Source organism: Podarcis erhardii (assembly GCF_964252035.2).
Source record: "Podarcis erhardii genome assembly, chromosome: 16".
Lineage (NCBI taxonomy): Eukaryota > Metazoa > Chordata > Lepidosauria > Squamata > Lacertidae > Podarcis > Podarcis erhardii.
Genome location: NC_138514.1, coordinates 3,584,543 through 3,606,205, shown reverse-complemented (window position 1 = coordinate 3,606,205; position 21,663 = coordinate 3,584,543). Strand labels below are relative to the sequence as shown.

Here is a 21,663-nt window from a genome sequence, read left to right as displayed (position 1 = left end):
CCTTCCACAGGGTTCGAGGCAGCCTACATCCTTCAATTTTAGAGGTAGAAATGATCCCTGAGGTCATTCAGTCCAACCCCTTTTCCAGCCTCTGTGTAATTACCTCCAGCAAAGTTGAACTCACCAGCTCTCTGGAAAGCCTGTTCCACTGTCAAATAACAGTTGCCATTCCTTCTACTAACACTTATCCAAAATCTGCTCCCATGCAACTTCCACACATTAGATCTAGTTCTGTTTTTTTCTGGCGTAGGGGGAGTCAATGTGGTAACTTCCCTATGTGGTTAGGCTCCAGCTCCCATCCATCCTAGCCAGCATGGCCACATGGGCTAACCCTGCTCTGGAGCAACAGTAAATGTAGATTTACACCTGTATATGTGTAAAGGTAAAGGGACCCCTGACCATTAAGTCCAGTCATGAACAACTCTGCAGAACTGCTTCTGGGTCATGTGGCCAGCATGACTAAGCCGCTTCTGGTATACCAGACCAGCACACGGAAACGCCGTTTACCTTCCTGCCGGAGCGGTACCTATTTATCTACATGCACTTTTGACGTGCTTTCGAACTGCTAGGTTGGCAGGAGCAGAGACCGAACAACGGGAGCTCACCCCGTCACGGGGATTCGAACCGCCAACCTTCTGATCAGCAAGCCCTAGTCTCTGTGGTTTAGACCACAGCACCACCCGCGTCCCTGGCCTATGTGTGGTTTATCCTAAATACACATTTTAAAGCATTTGGGCATATTTTTTGAGTGGAAATGTGTGTTTGAAAAATCAGTGAAATGTGAAAACAGAAGAATAATTACATTACAATTAACACGGGGTGTATGGATTCGGTCTGTTCACTTTGGAATTCACAGGAATTGAGTTCCTCAAGCATCCCAGAACAGAATGAGCAAAGTCTGCTCTCACTCTAAGCCAACTCAGCCGTGCACAACAACAAATTCCTAAGACTCAGCCACATGCAAAGCTAGTTCCCAGGATGAGGAACCCACAGCCGATAAGTTGGTTTATGTTTGTAGTAAGGAAATGCCATTTTATAAGCCTTCCTTGCCTGCAACCCAATGTTCTTCCCTCCTCCTCCTATCTAATTTCACAAACCTGAACAACTCCCAAGGAATGAGCAGGGTTGCACATGGTTCCAACATAGGCCAGTCCTACTGTTGGTCCACTGAAGTCAATTCCTCTGAAAGAAAGGAGGGATAGAGAACAGACTGTGAGATCTCATTCAGAAAGACTCCATTCTTCTATCATTCATAGAATCTATTGCTGCATTTGGCAAATAAGCCTTTGGCAATTCTTCCCAATGGAGTCGTAGACTATTAATATTTCAGCTGCAACCTGTCTCAGAACTAAGGCACATGCAAGAAAAGTAGGGATCAATGAGTTTTGCCAGAACCCCCGTTTTTCATCCTGCACCCTGAAAATGGTAGAGGTTATTTGAACCCTCCCACAAATTTAGCCAAAAGTTCAAATGTTGCAGAAAATATGGTGTACCATCCCCCCTCACCCCCCCACTCCAGTACCATGTCAATGACACCCAGAAGAAAAGGGCTGGTGAAAAACTGAGGAGGCCATTTGGGGGCAATGGTACCCCCACCACTCTTGACAGCATTCGGGAGAAGTATTTTTGAAACTTTGGAAACATACGGCTCACTTAAGCTACTCCACCTCTGCCCACAACCTTTTGCCACAGAGATACATACGTGAGAAGCTGAGCGTTATCGTTCCTTTTCCGCTTCAACAGAACTGCCTGCCTCCACGCTGAGAACCGGTCTAAAGTGCTGCCCGCAGATTCGTTCACATCAATCTTATCCCCATCAGACCAAACTTCTAGGCCGATCAATGCTACATGAACGTTTATGGCTTTGTAAACCTATGAGAGGAACAAACTGTAATCAGGGAACACACAAAAATACCTTAAGAAATACCTTAGGGAAAAGTTGGTAATGGATTTTATGCTCCTCACCCCAACTTGGAGCAGATTAAATTGTATATATACTTTGAAACCAGGGTGTTAGTAAGGTAAAGGGACCCCTGACCATTAGGTCCAGTTGCGGACGACTCGGGTTGCGGTGCTCATCTCGTTTTATTGGCCGAGGGAGCTGGCGTACAGCTTCCAGGTCATGTGGCCAGCATGACTAAGCCACCTCTGGCGAACCAGAGCAGTGCACGAAAATGCCATTTACCTTCCCGCGGGAGCAGTACCTATTTATCTATTTGCACTTTGACGTGCTTTCGAACTGCTAGGTTGGCAGGAGCTGGGACTGAGCAACGGGAGCTCACCCAGTCACCGGGATTTGAACCGCCAACCTTCTGATCGGCAAGTCCTAGGTTTAACCCACAGCGCCACCCACATTCCTAACCAGGGTGTTAGGACAACATTAAAAGAGATACGGAAGTTCCAGGATTGTAACCAATACTAGTCCTACTTAGAGTAGGCCCACTTAAGTTGATGAAAATTGCTTAAGTTATGGTCATTCATTCAAATGTGTCTACTCATTGCAGGATTTAGTTGGAGGCAAGCCCAAGGTTCTTATCTCTTTGTGTATTATTTTCTTTAAAAGCAACCATCATTTTTTGTGGGGGGGGGGGGCGTGGATTGGGTTGAGAAGGGGAGAGAAAGGGTTAATCAACAAAAGCTTCCACAGACTCCTGAAACCAAATAAAATTTCCATTGAAAGCCCCAAACAAAAGCACAAAACAACAACAACAAAATCACAAATGCATTCTATACACATTCCTTGGCTGGAGAACAGCACTGCAAAACCTGAAGTATGAATTTTGAAAGATGGCTACATTTTGGTTCACATATTGTAATTGCTAGGAAGGTTTCACTTTAAATGCGAACTGAATTTAATTTCTCCCCATTCCTAAACCTACTTCTAGGCCCTGCACTTCTTTCCTAAGAATACAAAAGGTGGGCATCTCTGTGATAAGTGATGTTGCTGTGCTCTATAACTACCTGGTCAGGAATACAAAAATTGTTCATCTAGTAATGCTGAGATGCATTCAAATCAAACATCATTTTGTCAGCTCAGAGTGTAAAACAAGATTTCTTCGCATGCACCTAAAAGAAGTGTTGAGGTACATGCGATGAAAAGTCTGTTGAATAAGAGAGAAAACTTCCATTGAATAACTGAGTGATTTGTATAGAAATATGAAATGTTCTTCTAATTTTAAATGCCCAGTTTTTGAACACTAATTGCAAAAATCAGAGAGAAACAAGCTAAGAGGATTCTGACCATTGCTAATTTAATGCAGAGTTTTAATAATAACAATAACAATAATAATAATAATTTCTTTATACCCTGCTTTCCCCGGCCAGAACCAGGCTCAGGGAGGCTACTACCAATAAAATCACAGTAAAAACATAATAGGGGGGAGGGGGGGAAAACCAATTTAAAATACAGGTTAAAATGCAATTTAAAATGCAGCCTCATTTTAAAAGTAGCCGATAGATCAAGACCATAAGGGGAGGGCAACATAAGGGTCAGAGTGAGTCCAAACCAAAGGCCAGGCGGAACAGCTCTGTCTTGCAGACCCTTTGGAAAGATGTCAAGTCCCGGAGGGCCCTAGTCTCTTGTGACAGAGCATTCCACCAAATCGGGGCCAGTACTGAAAAGGCCCTGGCCCTAGTTGAGACCAATCTAACCATATTAAAACATATGGTTAAAAACATATGTTTTAAAACATTTTAAAACATATCTACGCCTCACTATTGTTCACTCAGGGTCATTGCCATTATATCTTACCATGTTTATGTAATTGACTATTTCAAATACTCTTGTCCTAATGCCAGTCATATTGCGGCTATACTTCCTGAACTGCAAAAAGAAAAAGATGAAAGTATTAATAACAGATTGAGCAGAGTGGGGTACAGGTTATACTGCATGCACCTCCAACCTTCGGTCCTCCACATGTTTTGGACTACAATTCCCATCATCCCTGACCACTGGTCCTGTTAGCTAGGGATCATGGGAGTTGTAGGCCAAAACATCTGGAGGGCTGCAGGTTGGGGATGCCTGGGTTACAGGGAAAGAGGAAGGCATTTAACTCATCCTTGCTGTAGCAAAATAATCTGTGAACCTACATATAGGAAGAAAATGCTTTTTTGACAACTTACAACCTATGACAAGTTCTTCATAGTGGATTCTTACAAGCTCACCTCCTAAACCTGGGTCCCCAACATGGCACCTATGGGCACAAGAGCACTCTCAGACACCCCCCTTGAAGCCCATAAGGGCCCCTCCCAATTTTTTTAGTTCCTTGGGGATGCCTCTTTTGGGAAGGTGTTAGTTACCTTCAGTGCTTTTTTTGTAAAAAAAATGTTTAGGGGTGCTCTCATTTTCCTACTCGTATCTATCTATCTATCTATCTATCTATCTATCTATCTATCTATCTATCTATCATCTGTCTATCTATCTATCTAATATCTCACCCGTCTTCCCAACTACTAATGATCTCCAACTCAGGGAAATTAAAGATATTGGAAACTGGTTTAAATTAAATTGAATGCATAGTGTGGCTGCACCTACTGTCCCCAGTAACATGCAGATAAATATTTGCAGGACAAGTATCAGGTTTGCATCTTCCTTATTAAGTTCTGGATTTCATTGAAAACTCATTGAATGATAATGAAACTGATGAGGTTAGCTGCTTCTCAGTAATTGCGGTCAGCTGCTTCTCATTAAATATGGGAAATTGTGCAGTGACTTTACAGTAGACTGGAAACACAGTAAACTTTGTTCATTCAAATGCCTTTTTTCCATTCTTGCAAGAAATGGTGTCACCGTGGTTAGAAGGAAGTAACAACAAATGGCATCATTAAATGACATCAGCACAATATCAATTTCCTCTAATTTTTCACAAGACCAGCTGTTCCCTTTTGTAAAAGCGTTAGCAGAACACCAAATCTGTAATTGGAGAGACCTTCCACCACCTCCTTTGATATTATTATTTCAGAAGTTAACACTGTTTGTGTACACAACCTCAAGTATGGGCACAGGAGCAAAGAATATCAAAATAGGGTTTATCTTATGGAGTTTGCTACCACTGAGGAAAAAGAAGGAAAACTGGTTCAATCAATGACTATTATGCATTATAGCTAAATGTATTCTCCATGTTGAGAAGAAATATACATCTGAATATAAGAAGCTGCGGGCAAATAACAATATAAGGCCATCACCTTCATGCCCTCCTTGTGAGCTTCTCAGAGATATTCGACTGGAAACAGCAAATGCAAGACTAGCGGGAACCTTGCGCTTTGGTCTGGTCTAACATGGCAGTTCACATACTGCAGTGCTCCCCCTGTAAAGTTAGGTTACCAGATGTCCCCGTTTCCTGAGAACAGTCTCCGGATTTACAAATCAGTCCCCTGACAAAATCCATCTGTTTAGTAGGAAGATGAAAAGTGTCCCGGGATTCATTGAAAAAAATCTGGTAAGCTTACTGTACAGCGAATGCTTCAAAAGAACTAAGGAGGAAAGCATTCCTTGGGATACTTACCACTGTGTAGTCTACAGCTATGTAAAGTTCAACATATTTCCTGGCCTTCAGGTATGCCTGCTTCTAAATGGAACAAGAAAGTTGAGATTGGTCAGAGTTTCCACACAAAGTTCACGGCAGGGTTGTTTAAAAGGGTTTTCCCCAGAGTGGCTGGGGAAACCCAGCCAGATTGGCAGGGTATAAATAATAAATTATTATTATTATAAAAGGAAAATGTTGAAGTGCCCAGTGGAATGTGATTATAATTCACTCTCAGTGCATGCATCACTACAACACACCAGCCTGTTTTTGTGTATGTGTGCATACATGGTTTCTTGCTCAGAAAATCCTCAGAACTGAGAATTTGACATTTAGAGTGAAGAGAGTCTTGGGAGGGTTGTGAATACTAACTTTCTAAGTACCACTTTGAGGTCAATGTGTGGCTGATTCCCATTACAGTTATACATAAATCTAAATGGTAGAGTTCTCTCTTTTTAAATATTTCACTTATAAAGTCCCTGTGAAGAACATCATATTGGCTGTTTCTGGAATCACCATCACAACTTCGCATGCCTTGTTGGGAAAGGGGTCTCCAAGTTCTAAAATTGTTTTTGCGTCATCTTAGAAACATTGGTGACTACTTAGTAAAGAGTAGCAATCGTGTTTATGGGAAGTGTATTTGGGAGGAAGAAAAACGTGTATGATTGATCAAGGTCTGGGATTGTAGGGGAGCCTGGACCATTTAATTTACTCTTTTACATGGTCATCACTCACTTTTTAGATCACCTAACATAATTTAACTTTTGCATGACTTGGATTTTTTAACTGCCTAAATGTTATTTCTGATCTCCCTTCAGCTGCCTATTTTGGGTCTGGCTGCCCATTATATAGCCCTGGTTCACAGGAACATTGGATCGTCTGATAAACTAAGGATTGCTGTTTTATAGCCTGGTTAAAGCACATAAACCTTGGGTAATGCTGGCTGTGTGTGATAAGACATTTATAAGGTTAGAGAGCTTGTTAAAATCTTTGAATGTACAGAATGTAAAGATTCCATTTTTCAGGACTTGCATTATGAAATGAATTACTGGACAGAAACAGTGGCTACCTATATATATAGTTTTTACAAAAGCTCAGATAATTTCTGAAATAATGTAAGGTGATCTGAGGAGAACATACCCATCTCAACACAGTAGCAGAAAATATGCAAAACTATGCAAATGAAACTTACATCTCAATATCAATCCACATCCAAGTAGTATGGCTTAGCTCAATTTTGGTCTGAGCTCTACATTGCACATTATCTTGCATTTGTGGTCAGGCTAATATTTGTAGAAGCAGAACTATGAATTTAATTTGCACAAGTCACTATGCAAGTATTAATTGTCTCTTAGCTCTTTCTCCCAGTTTCCAGCCTCAACAGCACTGAAAATGTCAGTGTTTGCCATCATATGTCAATGACACTTTTTCTGCCAGCTCTGCAAAACTGTCATCTGGTTCGCATGTGACAAACTTTCAAATAAAAACTAGGTTTCTTTTCTTTCAAACACCAATGGAATTTAATTGTCATCATCGAGCCAGACTTCCAGAAATAAATCAAGAGAGAATTTATTTATTTATTTATTGCATTATTTATTCTTAACCAAGCTTTTCTCCCACACTCCTCTCTTGGGCAAAAACACCTGACTATTTCTAAGCCTAGCAGCTGATTTAAGATTTTGTAAGAGCGGATGGGATAGTAATCTGGTTTTTTAACATGAATCAATTATTAATGTACTAAATTTAAATACATTTGCAGTTATTCACTCATTTGAAAACAAACAGTGCAATTTAAAATGTTGGGAATGAATGCAACCCACTGTCCATCCACTATGCCCCACTTACTTCTGCGCTTGTGCTCATCCTGGAGGTCTTTCTGGTGGGGTTTTCTGATTGCCAAGTAGTGTTGGTTACCCCACAGATCTTGGGGGTCTCATCCTTTTCTAGGCTATCATATTTGAAGACTGCATGTGCTTCACTGTCTGAGAGCTTCAGAGGTTCGATAAGATACCTCTCGCCACCACTCTTGAAATACCCTCTGTAAAATATGAGAAGACCACTTCAAAATAAGTTGATGAAGATCAACTACTAAGCCGTTTCCTCTACTCTAAATTCCCCTTGAAACCACATTGGATCTTATTTTCCTGTATTTCCTCACATCTCTCCTGCTCTAGCTTTCTGCACCCAACGTTATACCTACCAAATCAACAGTTTTATGCAGGAATGCATAAACTGTTACTTATTTCCAAGACCAGAATTGAAATCAGGATCACAATTCCTTCACTCAGATTGCCTGATTAAGGTTGCATATATGCCATACATGTGCCATGAGCTTTAAATGTATGGTGTACATGCACCCGGTTTCTCCTGCAACATCCAAGTCAGGCTGGTGTCGCATCAGGCCTTAAGGGGGCAAGGTCACAATTCAGAGTTGAAGTACATGCCTCTCCTAACCAACCTAGCATCCCTGCAAGTTACGAATATTGCTTTGATAGTCATGCTACAGGAAGAGTCCTATTGTGTTCAAATCCTATTTGTGGGCTTCCCAAGAGGCAACTGGTTGACCACTGTTGCATGGACAGAATGCTGGACTAGATCAACCTTCAGTCTGATCCAATAGGGCTCCTCTTATGTTCTTAAGGTGTCCAGATTCCTAATATTTATATCATACCAGTCCACAGCTTTGAGAAGTGGCTGTTGTGCAACCTTCCCTTGCATAAAAATGGACCTGGGAACCAAGAACAAACAGCAGTCCTGGGTAGCTAAATCCCCACCTGAGAGCATGAGGTTCCTGGTTCAAGCCATGGATAATATCACAACTCAGAGATAGAAGATCTGGAAAATACACATAGACTCATCTAAGAGTGGCAGGGCACAGAGAAGGGCCCAGGTTCAATCACTGGCTTGTCCAGTTAAGGAAAGATCAGGTAACAGGTGAGAGGAAATAATTCTGCTGTTGCCGGTCAGCATAGAGAATATTGGGCTTCTACCAGCTTGGAAGAAGGCAGGTTCCTATGCTCTTCTATATCTACATTTAATTGCCATTGTGGTTGGGAAGGACCATAGCAAGCAGAAGGTCTCGGGTTCAATCCTTTGCATTTCCAGTTTTGAAAGAATTGGGGAAAACCTCTCCAACTGCAGCTGCCAGTTGGAGCAGACAATATTGGACTAGATGGACAAATAATCTGACCTGGTAGAAAGTAGCTACCATGTTCCACCCAACAAGGCATTCCTGAAGAAATCATCCCCCCCTCTGATCCCACCCCCAAAGAGTTATCAGAGTATAAACAAAAACAATGTCAAGAAATGGCAATGACCCATCTTACCTCAACCCACGACATGCACTGATGCTTGCTGTAGAGTCAGTATCATTTTGGACGTAACCTTCATAATAGCAGTGGTCCTGTATGGAGAGACAGAGAAGCACACTGATAGACTCAAAGAACTGTAGAGTTGGAAGGGACCCCAAGGGTCCTCTAGCCCAACCCCCTTCAATACAGGAATCTGAGCTAAAGTATCCCTGATAGATGGCCATCCAACCTCTGCTTAAAAACCTCCAGGGAAGGAGGGTCCACAACCTCCCGAGGGAGACTATTCCACTGTTGAACAGCTCTCACTCTCAGAAAGTTTTTTCATAATAATAATAATAATAATAATAATAATAATAATAATAATAATAATTTATTATTTGTACACCGCCCATCTGACTGGGTTTCCCCAGCCACTCTGGGCAGCATCCAACAAAGACCAAAAATACACTAAAATGTCACACATTAAAAACTTCCCTAAATAGGGCTGCCTTCATTTTGTCTTTTAAAAGTAAAATAGTTTTACTTATAGGGAGGGTGTTCCACAGGGTGGGTGCCACTACCGAGAAGGCCCTCTGCCTGGTTCCGTGTAACCTTACTTCTCGTATTGAGGGAACCGCCAGAAGGCCCTTGGAGCTGGACCTCAGTGTCCAGGCTGAACGATGGGGGTGGAGACGCTCCTTCAGGTATACTGGGCCGAGGCCATTTAGGGCTTTAAAGGTCAACACCAACACTTTGAATTGTGCTCGGAAACGTACTGGGAGCGTACATGTTTAGTCAGAATCTCCTTTCTTGTAACTTGAAGCCATGGGTTTGAGTTCTACCCTCCAGAGCAGGAGAAATGCATAGAAAGATTGAAAAGCGAAATGAAATTAGATACGAGAGCTGCTCTGAATATAGGCAAAGCCTGCAGTTGGTACACAGGCTTCTAAAAACAGGAAGCTTAACCACCCAGGGTCCAGGGGAATTACTGGCTGGCTGCTAACCACAAAGCAGCTTTAAAACTGGCAGATCCAGCTGGTTCAGATTTCCCACCACTTATCTGCATGCCCTGTTGGCATAGGGCTGCCATTTTCTTTGTTTTCCCATTCAAGCTCAACTGCAATAAAACATTGCTATGAAGCTAGTGACAAACTAGAAAGCTACATCTAAAGAAGCCTCCTTATACACCCAGTAAAATGTGTGAAAGCCTCCCATTAACTTCCACTGACTTTTGCCAAAGCAATCTAAAAAGTCATGGCATATATGGCATAGTATGATGGGAAGTTACATTTTATCATATGATGACATAATATGACATGACATGATAGCCATGAATATCTGCAATTTTGCACTCCTGCTGTGAAAAGCACACATACAGTATGCTGTTGCGGACAAGTATCTGGGAGGTGGCAGGAAGGAGAGGAAGGACATGAGTAGGAACAGCATTGTACAACTGAGCCAGGATTGTATAGTGTAGGGATGGAGGAACTTTTTCAAACCAAATGCTGCATTACTCCAGTGGAAAGCTGTCAGGGGCCACCTTCCAGTAGTGGATGGGACCAGATGCAAAAGTGGAAAGGGCTAGACTGCCTCATAATCACACACCCTTAACACAAACACACACAAAGCTATTTCAAGAAGAAGAAGAAGAAGAAGAAGAAGAAGAAGAAGAAGAAGAAGAAGTTGTTTTGTAGCCCGCCCAGCTTCCAAAAGATTAAGAAAACATCAGACATTAAAAGCTTCTGGATACAGGGCTGCTTTCAGATGTCTATAGAAAGTCATAAAATTGTTTATTTATTTGACATCTGATGGGATGACATTCCATAAGGCGGGTGCAGCTACAGAATAGGCCCTCTGGGACTTCCGGGATAGCGCGAACGGGTAATGGCGGACTCCCTCTGAGCTCCGGAGGGAGTCGGCTCCGCTAAGGACGGGTCTTGCCGTGCCGGCGACACGGGGACCCTTAGAAACCGCAGGCGCGGAAGCCTGCGGACATGGTGACTCGGTGGGCACCTTAAGCGCCCTCCCTGACCCGCGAAGAGCCTTTTTAAAGGCTACGGAGTGGACCGGAGAGTGGCGTGGTGCTGAGAGTCGATCGCTGCCTTGGCGGAGCGAAGCCGCGAGCCATGACCGGAGAGCGCTGTCTTTCTTCTTAAAATTTGGACTGAAAATGTAACCCGTGAGTAAAAGGAAATTTCGGCACTAAAAGTTTCTTATTTACGAATTCGAGTATGATCGGGGGGACGTGTTAAAAAGGAAGTCCGCACTCCCCCTCCCCACCAAAAGATTTAAAGCAAAGAGATAGCACCAGGTCGGAAAGACTTTGGTGCTTAAACGGAGAACTTTCACAAACTGAATTAAGAAGTAATTTGAGCAGGAGTGGAAGAAAGAGGAATTCCGGGGGTTTTGCTTTTTAAGTTGACCCCCCCAGACCCGGGTAGCGCCCAGTGTGGGAGCCCGAGAAACAGAATAAGGAGTTTGACAGCTGTCAAAAAGAGCTGTCAAACGACTAGCCGAAACGTGGAACTGTGTTATAACTGCTTTTCTGGATTAAATGCTACATTGAAACTGAATTGATTGAACTGATTGGAAACAAAATAACTCTTAACAACAAAGTAACTGTCTGTTGGGTGAGATTCATGATGGAGATCCCTCTGGAGGGAACTGATGACATTGCAATGGCTGCTGAAGGAAAATTACTGGCAGAGATACAAAAAATGTTTTGTCTGGTGGGAACCTTGCAAAAACAGAACACAATTATGACTGAACAGTTGATGACCTTCAGTCTTAAACTTAACGACTCTGTCAATGGAACTAAACAAGTGGAAAAAAAATTTGCAGCTGCAGAAGGAGAGATAACCCTATGGGGGGAAGGAGAAAAAGAAAGAGTTCAACAAGAATGCAAACAGAAACCTGTAACTTTTGGGAATCAAAGAAACAAGGAGGATGACTATGGGATTGCAGATCTGCAGGGCCAGAGGAAGAGAGAAGCCCCTGGAATAATCAGAATATTGAATCAACAAAGAATGAACAAGTTCAATGGGGACTTCTTTCTGGGGCTGGACTTTGGGAGATTTGTTGTCTTTGGTCAAAAACTGTCTTTGTTTGATTTGGAAGAAAGAAAATATGAGGAGCTGCTGACAGAACTTCATGGAGAAGGGAAGACCAACAAAGAGGACTATAAACAAAATCGGCGGAGAGAGGCTAACTGGGGCCTGAAGGCCTCGGATGTCAGAAATCCAGGCTAAAACTGTTGTTTATCTATTTGGGTAGGGGCAAAGCGGGGGCAGGGGGGAGGGGAATTTGGGGTGGTAAAAACCTGGGATTTGGAACTGAAATATTATGATTTTAGATTTAATATTAAAAAAAAAAGGAAAAAAAAAAAGGATGAATTTGTGGGAGAGAAATTACGCCGACCTTGGAGAATAGATCCAATATGGGAAAGGGAACATGTAAAATTATGATAAGTTAAAAAGGGGGAAAAGATAAATTGGAAGGAAAGAATTGAATAATTTTTAAGAGACCTAATAAATAATTTGCTGAGCTATGTAGTGAAAATGGAAGGTGGGCAGGGGAGTGCGGGGAAGTCATTGAAAGAAGGAGATGAAAATTTGGTTGTGTTTTGTTTTGTTTTGTGTTTGTTTTACTTTTGTTTTGATTTTTTTTTTTTTTATGTAAGTTTGTTTTGTCTTTAAAATTGAAAATTGAATAAAAATTATTTAAAAAAAAAAAACAGAATAGGCCCTCTGTGTGGTTCCCTGTAACTTCACTTCTCTCCGTGAGGGAACTTCCAGAAGGTCCTCAGAGATGAACCTCAGTGTCTGGACTGAACAATGGTTCTTCACAGTGTCTGGACTGAACAATACTTCTTCACATATACAGAGCTGAAGCAATTTAGGACTTTAAAGGTCAACACCAATACTTAGAATGTCAGCAAAGATATATATTCATTAAAAAAAATTATTATTATTTACAACTCTTCTCACTTTCTATTTTCTCTATGGAGAAAATGTGGGGTTTCTTTTGTTGTTTTGTTTTTTTACAAAGTTGTAAAAGAAAGTTCTCCAACACTCTTATTCTCTCCTGACTGTGTCAAAAGCAAAAAGAACTCAGTGATCCCAGCATAAGAATGCAAATACCGGTAAATGCAATGAATATCAGAGCTGCACACCCTGCCTAACAACTATCTAAATGCTTCAAACGTCAGAAAACATGCATGTCATTTTTGGGATGCAATTGCAGTTGCAAAATGCATGGGTTACTTTTTCCAGATTTTTGCAAGGTACTTAGGTCTGAGGAGAAATTTCCCTTTGATCTTCTTGCAGAGGAAATAAGGGCAACTGCACATTTCACACAACATCAGAGTTCTTTCCCCTCCCTGCTGAAAGCTGATGTTTGGAAGTGACCCAAAAGGTCACTAGGCCCAATGAAGAGGCCCCCTCTCCCTGCTGGCCACTTGCCTAAACTCCAAAGTTAGGAGCACCTGAAGAAGGGTCTCTCAAACTAGTGGGTAAATAGATTCATGTGGAAGAATGTAATCCTCTAAATGCATTGTGACTGAATTGTGAAGCACCAATTTCCCCTAAAAAGTCTCCGTAAAGTGCAATGGAAGTATGCAAAAAGGCTGGAACAGCCACAGAATTTAAGGGCAGTTTTTACACATTGTTAGTGTCAGCAGCAACAAATGCTGGCCCAGTCAAAGACCTCACATTATCCCACAATAGCTGCCATCCAGTGAACAGCAGTCTTTTGCTACCTACAGCATATTTGGCTCAACAGCAGCTTGACTGCGCATCATGTGAGGATGTCAAAGAAGAACTTTGCTGACCACAGTTAAGACAATAGTTAAAAATAGAGAACTTGTCATGTGTAATTCTTACTTAATGAACAGAAAGACAGAACGTGTACAACATTGCCACAGGGAATTTCCCACATTCCTGTAATCCCTAATTCATAGACAAGGCTAGTAAGAGTTCTTTGCTCACTATTGTTCATCCTGTCTAATATTTAGGCAATATTTTTAAAATGTTTGCCATTCTGCTTTATACATTTGCTGGAAGCTGTCATAAAAACTTTGTCAGCAAATCAGGCATACCCTATGGCATTAGTAAGATAGACTTCATCATTCATTCCAGAGATGCCAGGAATTGAACCAAGGATTTTTAGCATGCTAAACGTGTCATCTGTCCCTAAGCTATACTCCCTCCCCATGACCTAACATCAGAAACAATGGCAAGACAATCCGTGAGAATCTGTGGTGGAGGAACAAAAGTTGGCATCTGCATGGTTTTCCCAGTGTTTACTTGTTCTGCTCTCTTCCAGTTCCCTCCCATTGATTCCTATTAAAGGGGAAAGCACAAGGCCACAATTGTGTTGTTCCACCTTCAATGGGACTTCATTGGGAGGCAGGTGGCACTGTGGGTTAAACCACAGAGCCTAGGACTTGCCGATCAGAAGGTTGGCAGTTTGAATCCCCGGGACGGGGTGAGCTCCCGTTGCTCGGTCCCTGCTTCTGCCAACCTAGCAGTTCGAAAGCATGTCAAAGTGCAAGTAGATAAATAGGTACTGCTCTGGCAGGAAGGTAAACGGTGTTTCCGTGCATCAGGTAAAATGGGAAGTGCCACCCCACCCCCACGAAAGCATCCCTTACTTGGTTGCAAAGCAGCAACACTGGCAGGTTCTAGCCCCAACGCCAGCACTAGTTCTATGCCAGTGGCAAGGGTGGCAACCTAACGCAATCAAACCTTGGTTCCCAAATGGCTCCGTTCTCGAATGTTTCGGCTCCCAAAACCTGGAAGTAAGTGTTCTGGTTTTCGAACGTTCCTCAGAACTCGAATGTCCAACGTGGCTTCCGCTTGAGTGCAAGAAGCTCTTGCAACCAATCGGAAGCTGCGCCTCAGTTGCCAAAAGTTTCAGACGTCGAATGGTCTTCCGGAATGGATTACATTTGACAACCAAGGTTTGACTGTAGTTCAAAAGCATGGCAGTGCAAGTAGATAAATAGGTACCGCTGTGGCGGGAAGGTAAATGGTATTTCTGTGCGCTCTGGGTTCCGTCACAGTGTTCCGTTGCTCCAGAAGTGGTTGAGTCATGCTGGCCACATGAAATAGAAAGCTGTCTGTGGACAAACGTCGACTCCCTTGGCCTGAAAGCGAGATGAGTGCCACACTGCTTAGGGACCTTTGACTGGACTTAACCATCCAGGGGTCCTTTATCTTTACCTTAGAGGCGGCAGTATATGCACAGCGCCCATAGGGGCACCACCAAAGGGGCTTCCGCCACCCAAGGCAGCAGCTTTACACTGCCTCATGGGTGTGCCAGCCCACATGGATGACCTTGGCCTCATCCAGCATAGCTCTCCTTATGTTGAGCTGGGATATTTTTTAAGGGGAGGGGTGTTTGGGAGAGTAGTTGCTGTTATTATTATTTTTGTAACTTTATTTTAGATGTCTTGCATTTATTTTAGATATTTTGTATTTTTATTTTCAATTATGATTTATGTGGAAATTGTTTCACTTTGTATTTTTTGATTTTTTTTATTGTTTATGACTATTTTTGTTATGTTTGCAATTACATATTTTTTTCATGTTGTAAGCTGCCTTGAGACTGGTTTGGACTGTGGAAAAGCAGCAAACAAATAAAATAATGTATGTATGTTCTTAAGTATTAATGCCAGCTCCAGGGTGATGTATTCATTCCTTGTTGTAGGTGTTGCCAGGGAAAGAAATCCTGTGGAGATGCTCCTTCAGGTATACTGAGCTGAGGCCATCTAGGGCTTTAAAAGGTCAGCACCAACACTCTGCATTGTGCTCGGAAATGTAATGGGAGCCAGTGTAGGTTTTGTACACATTACAGTGGTACCTTGGTTTGCGAACTTAATTCGTTCCAGAAGTCCTTTCTGAAAACGAAACTGTTCTTAAACCGAGGCGCGCTTTCCCTAATAAGGCCTCCTGCCGCTGGTGCCCTTCCACCGTTCGGCTTCCGTTCTTAGACCAAGGTAAAGTTTGCAAACCGGGACACTACTTCCAGTTTTGCGGAGTTCATAAACCGAACAGTTCGTAAACAGGGCTGTTCTTAAACCAAGGTACTACTGTATCACGGCCTAGGATCCTCATACCTACGGGACCACCTCTCCCGGTATGCCCCACAGAGGACCTTAAGGTCCATAAATAGCAACACCCTAAAGGTCCTGGGCCCTAAGGAAGTCAAATTAGCCTCAACCAGAGGCAGGGCCTTTTCAATACTGGCCCCAATCTGGTGGAACGCTCTGCCTCATGAGACCAGGGCCCTGCAGAATCTGATTTCTTTCCGCAGGGCCTGTAAGACAGAGTTGTTCCGCCTGGCCTTTGGCTTGGAGTCAATTTGATTCCCTCCCCCTCTTTCTTTTTCCTTTCTCCTCCTGTAATGAGGCTGCATTTTAACTGTTTTAATGTTTTAATGTTGTATTTTAATCTTGTTTTTAAGTTGTATTCATTCAACTCGTTTTTATTATTGGTTGTTAGCCGCCCTGAGCCCGGCCTCGGCTGGGGAGGGCAGGGTATAAATAAAATTATTATTTTTTAATTATTATTATTATTATTATTATTATTATTATTTGGCTAGAGAGCTGCATTGCAAAATTCCAATAAGTGCAAACTGCAACGGATAGCTGTGTTTTGGCATGCATATTGTTTTGGAAATGGCTGAGGTCTGCAATACCTCAAGGACCACCTCTACCCATATAAGCCAGCCGCTGTCCTCTGAGGTCCTTCTGTGTGTACCTCCTTCACACGAGTTCTGGAGGGGGACAACATGAAAATGGGCCTTTCCTCCAGTGGCTCCCCATTTGTGGAATGCTCTCCCCAGGAAGTTTTGTCTGGCTCCTTCATTATACATCTTCTCATCACTCAAGTGCCCTGAATTAAGTGGAACATCACAAATTCACAAAAGCCACCCTGGTATCCTGCTTTTGCTGCCTCACCACCACCTCCTCCTCCAGAGTGGTTGGGGCAACCACCACTGCTGTTGTGGCTGAGCTCCGCTGCCGCCATATTCTCAGAAGTGGGTGCAGCACATTTGGAAGACCACTTCGAGGTTCAGGTGCACCTCTTCTGGTGGCTGCAGAGAAGCCAAGCAGGCCACAAGAAGGCCAAGACCTAGCTATGGCAGCAGTGGCGGAGGAGAAAGAGCCGGCTAAGGTAAGGCTGTGGTGAGAGGAGGCCGTTGTGGCACAAAGATTCAGCAGCGGGAAGAATGTGCGGATTGGGTCCGGTAGTTGGAGAAAGAGCATATGGATCAGGAGTTGGGGTGGTGGCAAACAGAGCATACAGCTTGTGCAGGGTGGGGTGGGAGAAAGACCATGCGGATGGGGGGGGGACAGAAAGAGTGCACAGATGCCCCGCTGCCCCCCCCCCGGCAATGGATGGTATGCATCTTTAGGCACCAGGTAAAAACATTCTTTTTCAGCCAGTAGTGGCGGAGCTAGCTGCTCCCTGCACCCAGAGCAGCGGAGCATGGCGACCCACCCATGGGGTGGGGCAATACGCCCAAGGGGTATTGCAGCGCAGTGGCATGATCCTCCCAGTGGGGCGGGCAATGGCGGCGTGGCAGTGCGATCAGCCCAGGGAGGATTTTGTCACCCCCCTCTGGGCTGACACCCAGGGCGAACCGCCCCCACCACACACTCCTTTGTACGCCCCTGTCGACCAGGCCTTTGGCTGATTAATATTCTAAAATGTGTTGGTATTGTTTTGTTTTTATTCTAACTATTTATTTGTCCTTTTATTTTTGTATTTTTATCTTTTGAACCCTCCAAGATCTTTGGATGAAGGGCAGTATATAAATTTAATAAATAAAATTAAATAAAAATAAGTAGATTCACTTTTAATTGGAAATTGAATTGGATTTCTCCCCCAACCCTAGGTGAGGGAGATCTGCTCTATCCTATGGCTGCTGAAATGCCTTCCCAGGAGGCACAGGATTATACCCTAAATGCAGTTAAATAAAATCTGGTTTCATTTTGACCATATAATAGTTTATATTAAAAACAACAACTTTTTAGTGTATTATTAGAGTTATTCATTGTAGGAAACATGACAGTGAACACAAGGCTGAAAACAACCAGTTTCACATGCTAGAAACAGGAACTGCTAGAACATGCAGTTAGTTATTTATTCTCAGGGAACTTGACACAGTGACTGCTTTTGTGCCTATAACTGAGTAACTCATTATCATGGTCCAAGGAAAGCATCTGGAATAACCTGTAAAACATCTGCTGTGAGGGATGCTTACTGAGGTATAACCTTTGGAAATGAATATCTCCATTTTCTTAACGCATGTGACTCAAGCAGCTCCATGCCTTTTTTCTCTGGGAATTCTAGAAGGTTCAGGTGATACCCATCAACCTCTGAGCAGGACAAATATTTCTTTTATGAGAAAAGGTTTGTTCCAGATAGTTACACAAATTAGAGTAATTTGATAGGGAATGGGAAAATAACCATATGAGTTGGCGAGGGCTTCATTTATGGGGGAAAGGTGAGCAAGTGTGGGAGGTGATAGAGGTGTACAAGATTATGTTTGGTGTGCAGGAGACATTCCCCTCCGTCTCTCGTAATACCAGAACCATCCAATGAAGCCAAACATTGGAAAGTTAGTCACAGTCTTGTGGCTCAGTATGGATCATTTTAGGGCTAACTCTGCATACAGAGCATTTCTAGGCACTCTCTCATGCAGGTCTTAGAAAGATCCAAAGCTACTTAGTTTCAGCAAGGTTGTTCCATTGTGTACTTTCAGATCATTTGTCTGCGGCCATGTGCTTCCTGTGTTTCCTCCTGTTACATACATATGTTCACTCCATCAATGGCTTAGAACAGCTCTCAGCTAGTTCTACTTGAAGGCAAACATTTGAGGCAATAACTCTGTTGTAGTCAGACCTATACTTAGTGCGCACTAATCTCTAATCCATTTGTGGTGTGAATTGTAAATCTGTGTTTATGTTTGCTCAGCGGTGGCACCTTCTGAAATCAAACATAAGAAAATAAGAAGAGCCTTCCTGGATCAAACTAAAGATCCATCTAGTCCAGAGTCCTCTGGGAAGTTCACAAGCAGGACTTCTTAGAGGCAATAGGAACATAAGAAGGCAGGACATGAAGCCCACAACATACAGTGGTACCTCGGGTTACAGACGCTTCAGGTTACAGATGTTCAGGTTACAGACTCCGCTAACCCAGAAATACAGTCATTTCTCAGGTTACAGCCGCTTCAGGTTACAGACTCCACTAACCCAGAAACAGTACCTCAGGTTAAGAACTTTGCTTCAGGATGAGAACAGAAATCGTGCTCCAGCGGCGCTGCAGCAGCAGGAGGCCCCATTAGCTAAAGTGGTACCTCAGGTTAAGAACAGTTTCAGGTTAAGAACGGATCTCCGGAACAAATTAAGTTCTTAACCCGAGGTACCACTGTACACATTTTCAGAAATGGGATCTTTTCCCCCAGAGAAAAACAGTAGTAAAATTTACACTTGAAGGAGATCTCAGCCAGAAGAAACCTATACTGACCTAGTTTGCACATACCATTAAGCCATGGTTTATTTAACAAACTATGTGTTAACTATGAGTTGTCCCACAGAGGCTGGATCTAGACACGTCAAAGAAGCGATTGAGTTAAACGCACTGTAAACTCATACAGGGAAATCTGGTAGGGAAAGACAGGACTCCACAGCGCCATCTGGTGTTGCAGTGTTATATCACATATAAAACACATATAAAACACTTTTTCTTCACCAATCTAGCTGAGTCCAGATTTTTTAAAAAATGACTTTTGCTTTGCAGCTTGGTGACCATCCAAACCATGATTAAAGAAAGGCGCTGATTTCACATGTGACACAGTTAAATCAAATGGTTGTATGCCACTAACATTGACTCAGAGTAGGTGCATTTACATCAATGTACCAAAGTTTGGAATGAGTATTAATTTCAATAGGTCTGCTCTGAATAAAAGTTAATTGACTAGAACCCAAGGTTTGTAAGTCAACAACAAACACTTCAGGTTTCTTGGCAGTAAACAAACCATGGTTAAGCCAGCCAGCAGAAGTCTCACTTAACACTAATTCATGGTCTATTAAACCATACTTTAACAAACCATGGCTTAGCATTATGTGTGAGCCAAAGGGTACTTATGAGGGAGAAGGGAGGGATTGGAAAGACAATGAGAGGCAGTGCAAATTCAAGGTCTTTGGGTTCAGCTTCTGGTGTGCAAATGCCTTCTTTGTTGCATTGCAAGACCTTTGTAGTAAATTGAATGGTGCTGCCACCCTCTACATACTTACCTGGAAGTAAACCCCATTAAAGTCAGTGGTGCTTATTTCTGAATAGACATGCCTAGGATTGTACTGTTATTGACTCAGCAATTTCATGCAGATGCACATCAAGGCATTTTTATTGAGCTTCTGCAATGTGGATTTTAAAAGACAAACACAAGCTGGCATGTACCCACAGTTCACATCAAAGAAGATTAAAAATGTTTTCTCACAGAAATTAAAATTAAGCAGTACCAAATACAGTGCTGATTATGAGTAAGATATTGTGTGCCAATACCTGCCCTCAAACAGAGCTGGGTCAAAACTGTTCTAAATCTAATGTTGATAACAAACAGAAACATCACAGACAGCAGGCAAATGATAAAAGATGTTGGTTACACTGACTTTCAAGCAAATGTGCTGTTACAGCTCATAACTCCATAGCTATTTGGAAGAAGAGAAGATCAGTCCACTGAGAGCACAGCTGACTGCAAACCGTCTCTGAGAGAAACTAACAAGTTCTGGGGAAGGGCAGGCAATCAAAGTGGAGGGACTGTGGGACATTCTGTTCAGGTTACAAGCCGTTCTTCCCACCAAACTTGCCTTCCTGGAGGTCAACAATACGGCTACACAACAAGATCTGCAGAATGAACCCTCAGACATGCCATTCGCCCACACACTGATACCATTTCAAAGCACAGAATCACAGAGTTCAAAGGGGGCTCAGAGCTCATCTAGTTCAACCCACTGATAATACAGGAAATCCACTGCTACAATAGCCATCTATCTGCCAACTAAAAAAACCAGGGAGTCCATCATTTTCCAAGGCAATCTGTTCCACTGTAAAATGCTCATGCCATCAGGAAGTCCTTCCTAATGTCTAGCTTAGTGCTGTCCAAACTTTTTTCAAAGAGGGCCAGATTTGATGAAGTGAAGGGCCGTGGGGGCCGACCAAAGGGCCAACCAAAGTTATTGACCTTTTTTAGGATTGAAGTTGTTGGGCTTTTTTTAGGGTTGGAGTTGTTGAGTTTTTTAAAGATTTTACCCCAGGAAATAAACTGCCACAGGAGATGGATTAAACTGACCGGAGGGCTGGATTAGGCCACCGAAACTGACTTTCGACATGCTTGGTCTAGCTGAAATCCCCTTTCTTGTAATTTTAACCTATTGGTTCAGTCCTACCCTGAACAGGTAGCAACAGAAAACAGATATGCTGCATCACCCGCGAGAGATGCTTTCAAATGTTCACTGGCACCCACAGGGGAACAATGAGCACACCCCCCACAGCCATCAATAAAGCACTAGCCACAAAACACAAATTACATGCAACATTTTAGGTTGTGAACCACCCTGAGATCTACAGGTATATCTGTGTTTATGCTTGCTCAGATATACAATCAATCAATCAAACAATGGCACACAGAAGTTACATGTAAGGAGAATTCCACCACACATCGGGTGCACCACGATAACATCTTTGGCCTTTCTCATCGTGCCAAGTGATAAAAGAGAACTGCAGCGTACATCAAATGCAGAAATATGACAAAAATGAATGGTCAGCTGCATCCACTCAGCA

At 42.8% G+C, this 21,663-nt stretch overlaps 1 protein-coding gene across 1 annotated transcript in view; it reads right to left on the bottom strand.

Moving 5' to 3' along the window:
• ADAM28 (ADAM metallopeptidase domain 28) overlaps positions 1-21,663 on the bottom strand; it is a 71,606-nt gene that overhangs the window by 26,701 nt on the left and 23,242 nt on the right. Inside the window, exons 5-10 of the mRNA XM_081843282.1 lie at positions 8,849-8,925; positions 7,368-7,560; positions 5,505-5,567; positions 3,752-3,823; positions 1,703-1,872; positions 1,098-1,182 (exon numbers count right to left, since the gene is read on the bottom strand). Coding sequence (XP_081699408.1) covers positions 1,098-1,182; positions 1,703-1,872; positions 3,752-3,823; positions 5,505-5,567; positions 7,368-7,560; positions 8,849-8,925 — 660 coding nt within the window. The remainder of the gene's footprint in view (positions 1-1,097; positions 1,183-1,702; positions 1,873-3,751; positions 3,824-5,504; positions 5,568-7,367; positions 7,561-8,848; positions 8,926-21,663) is intronic.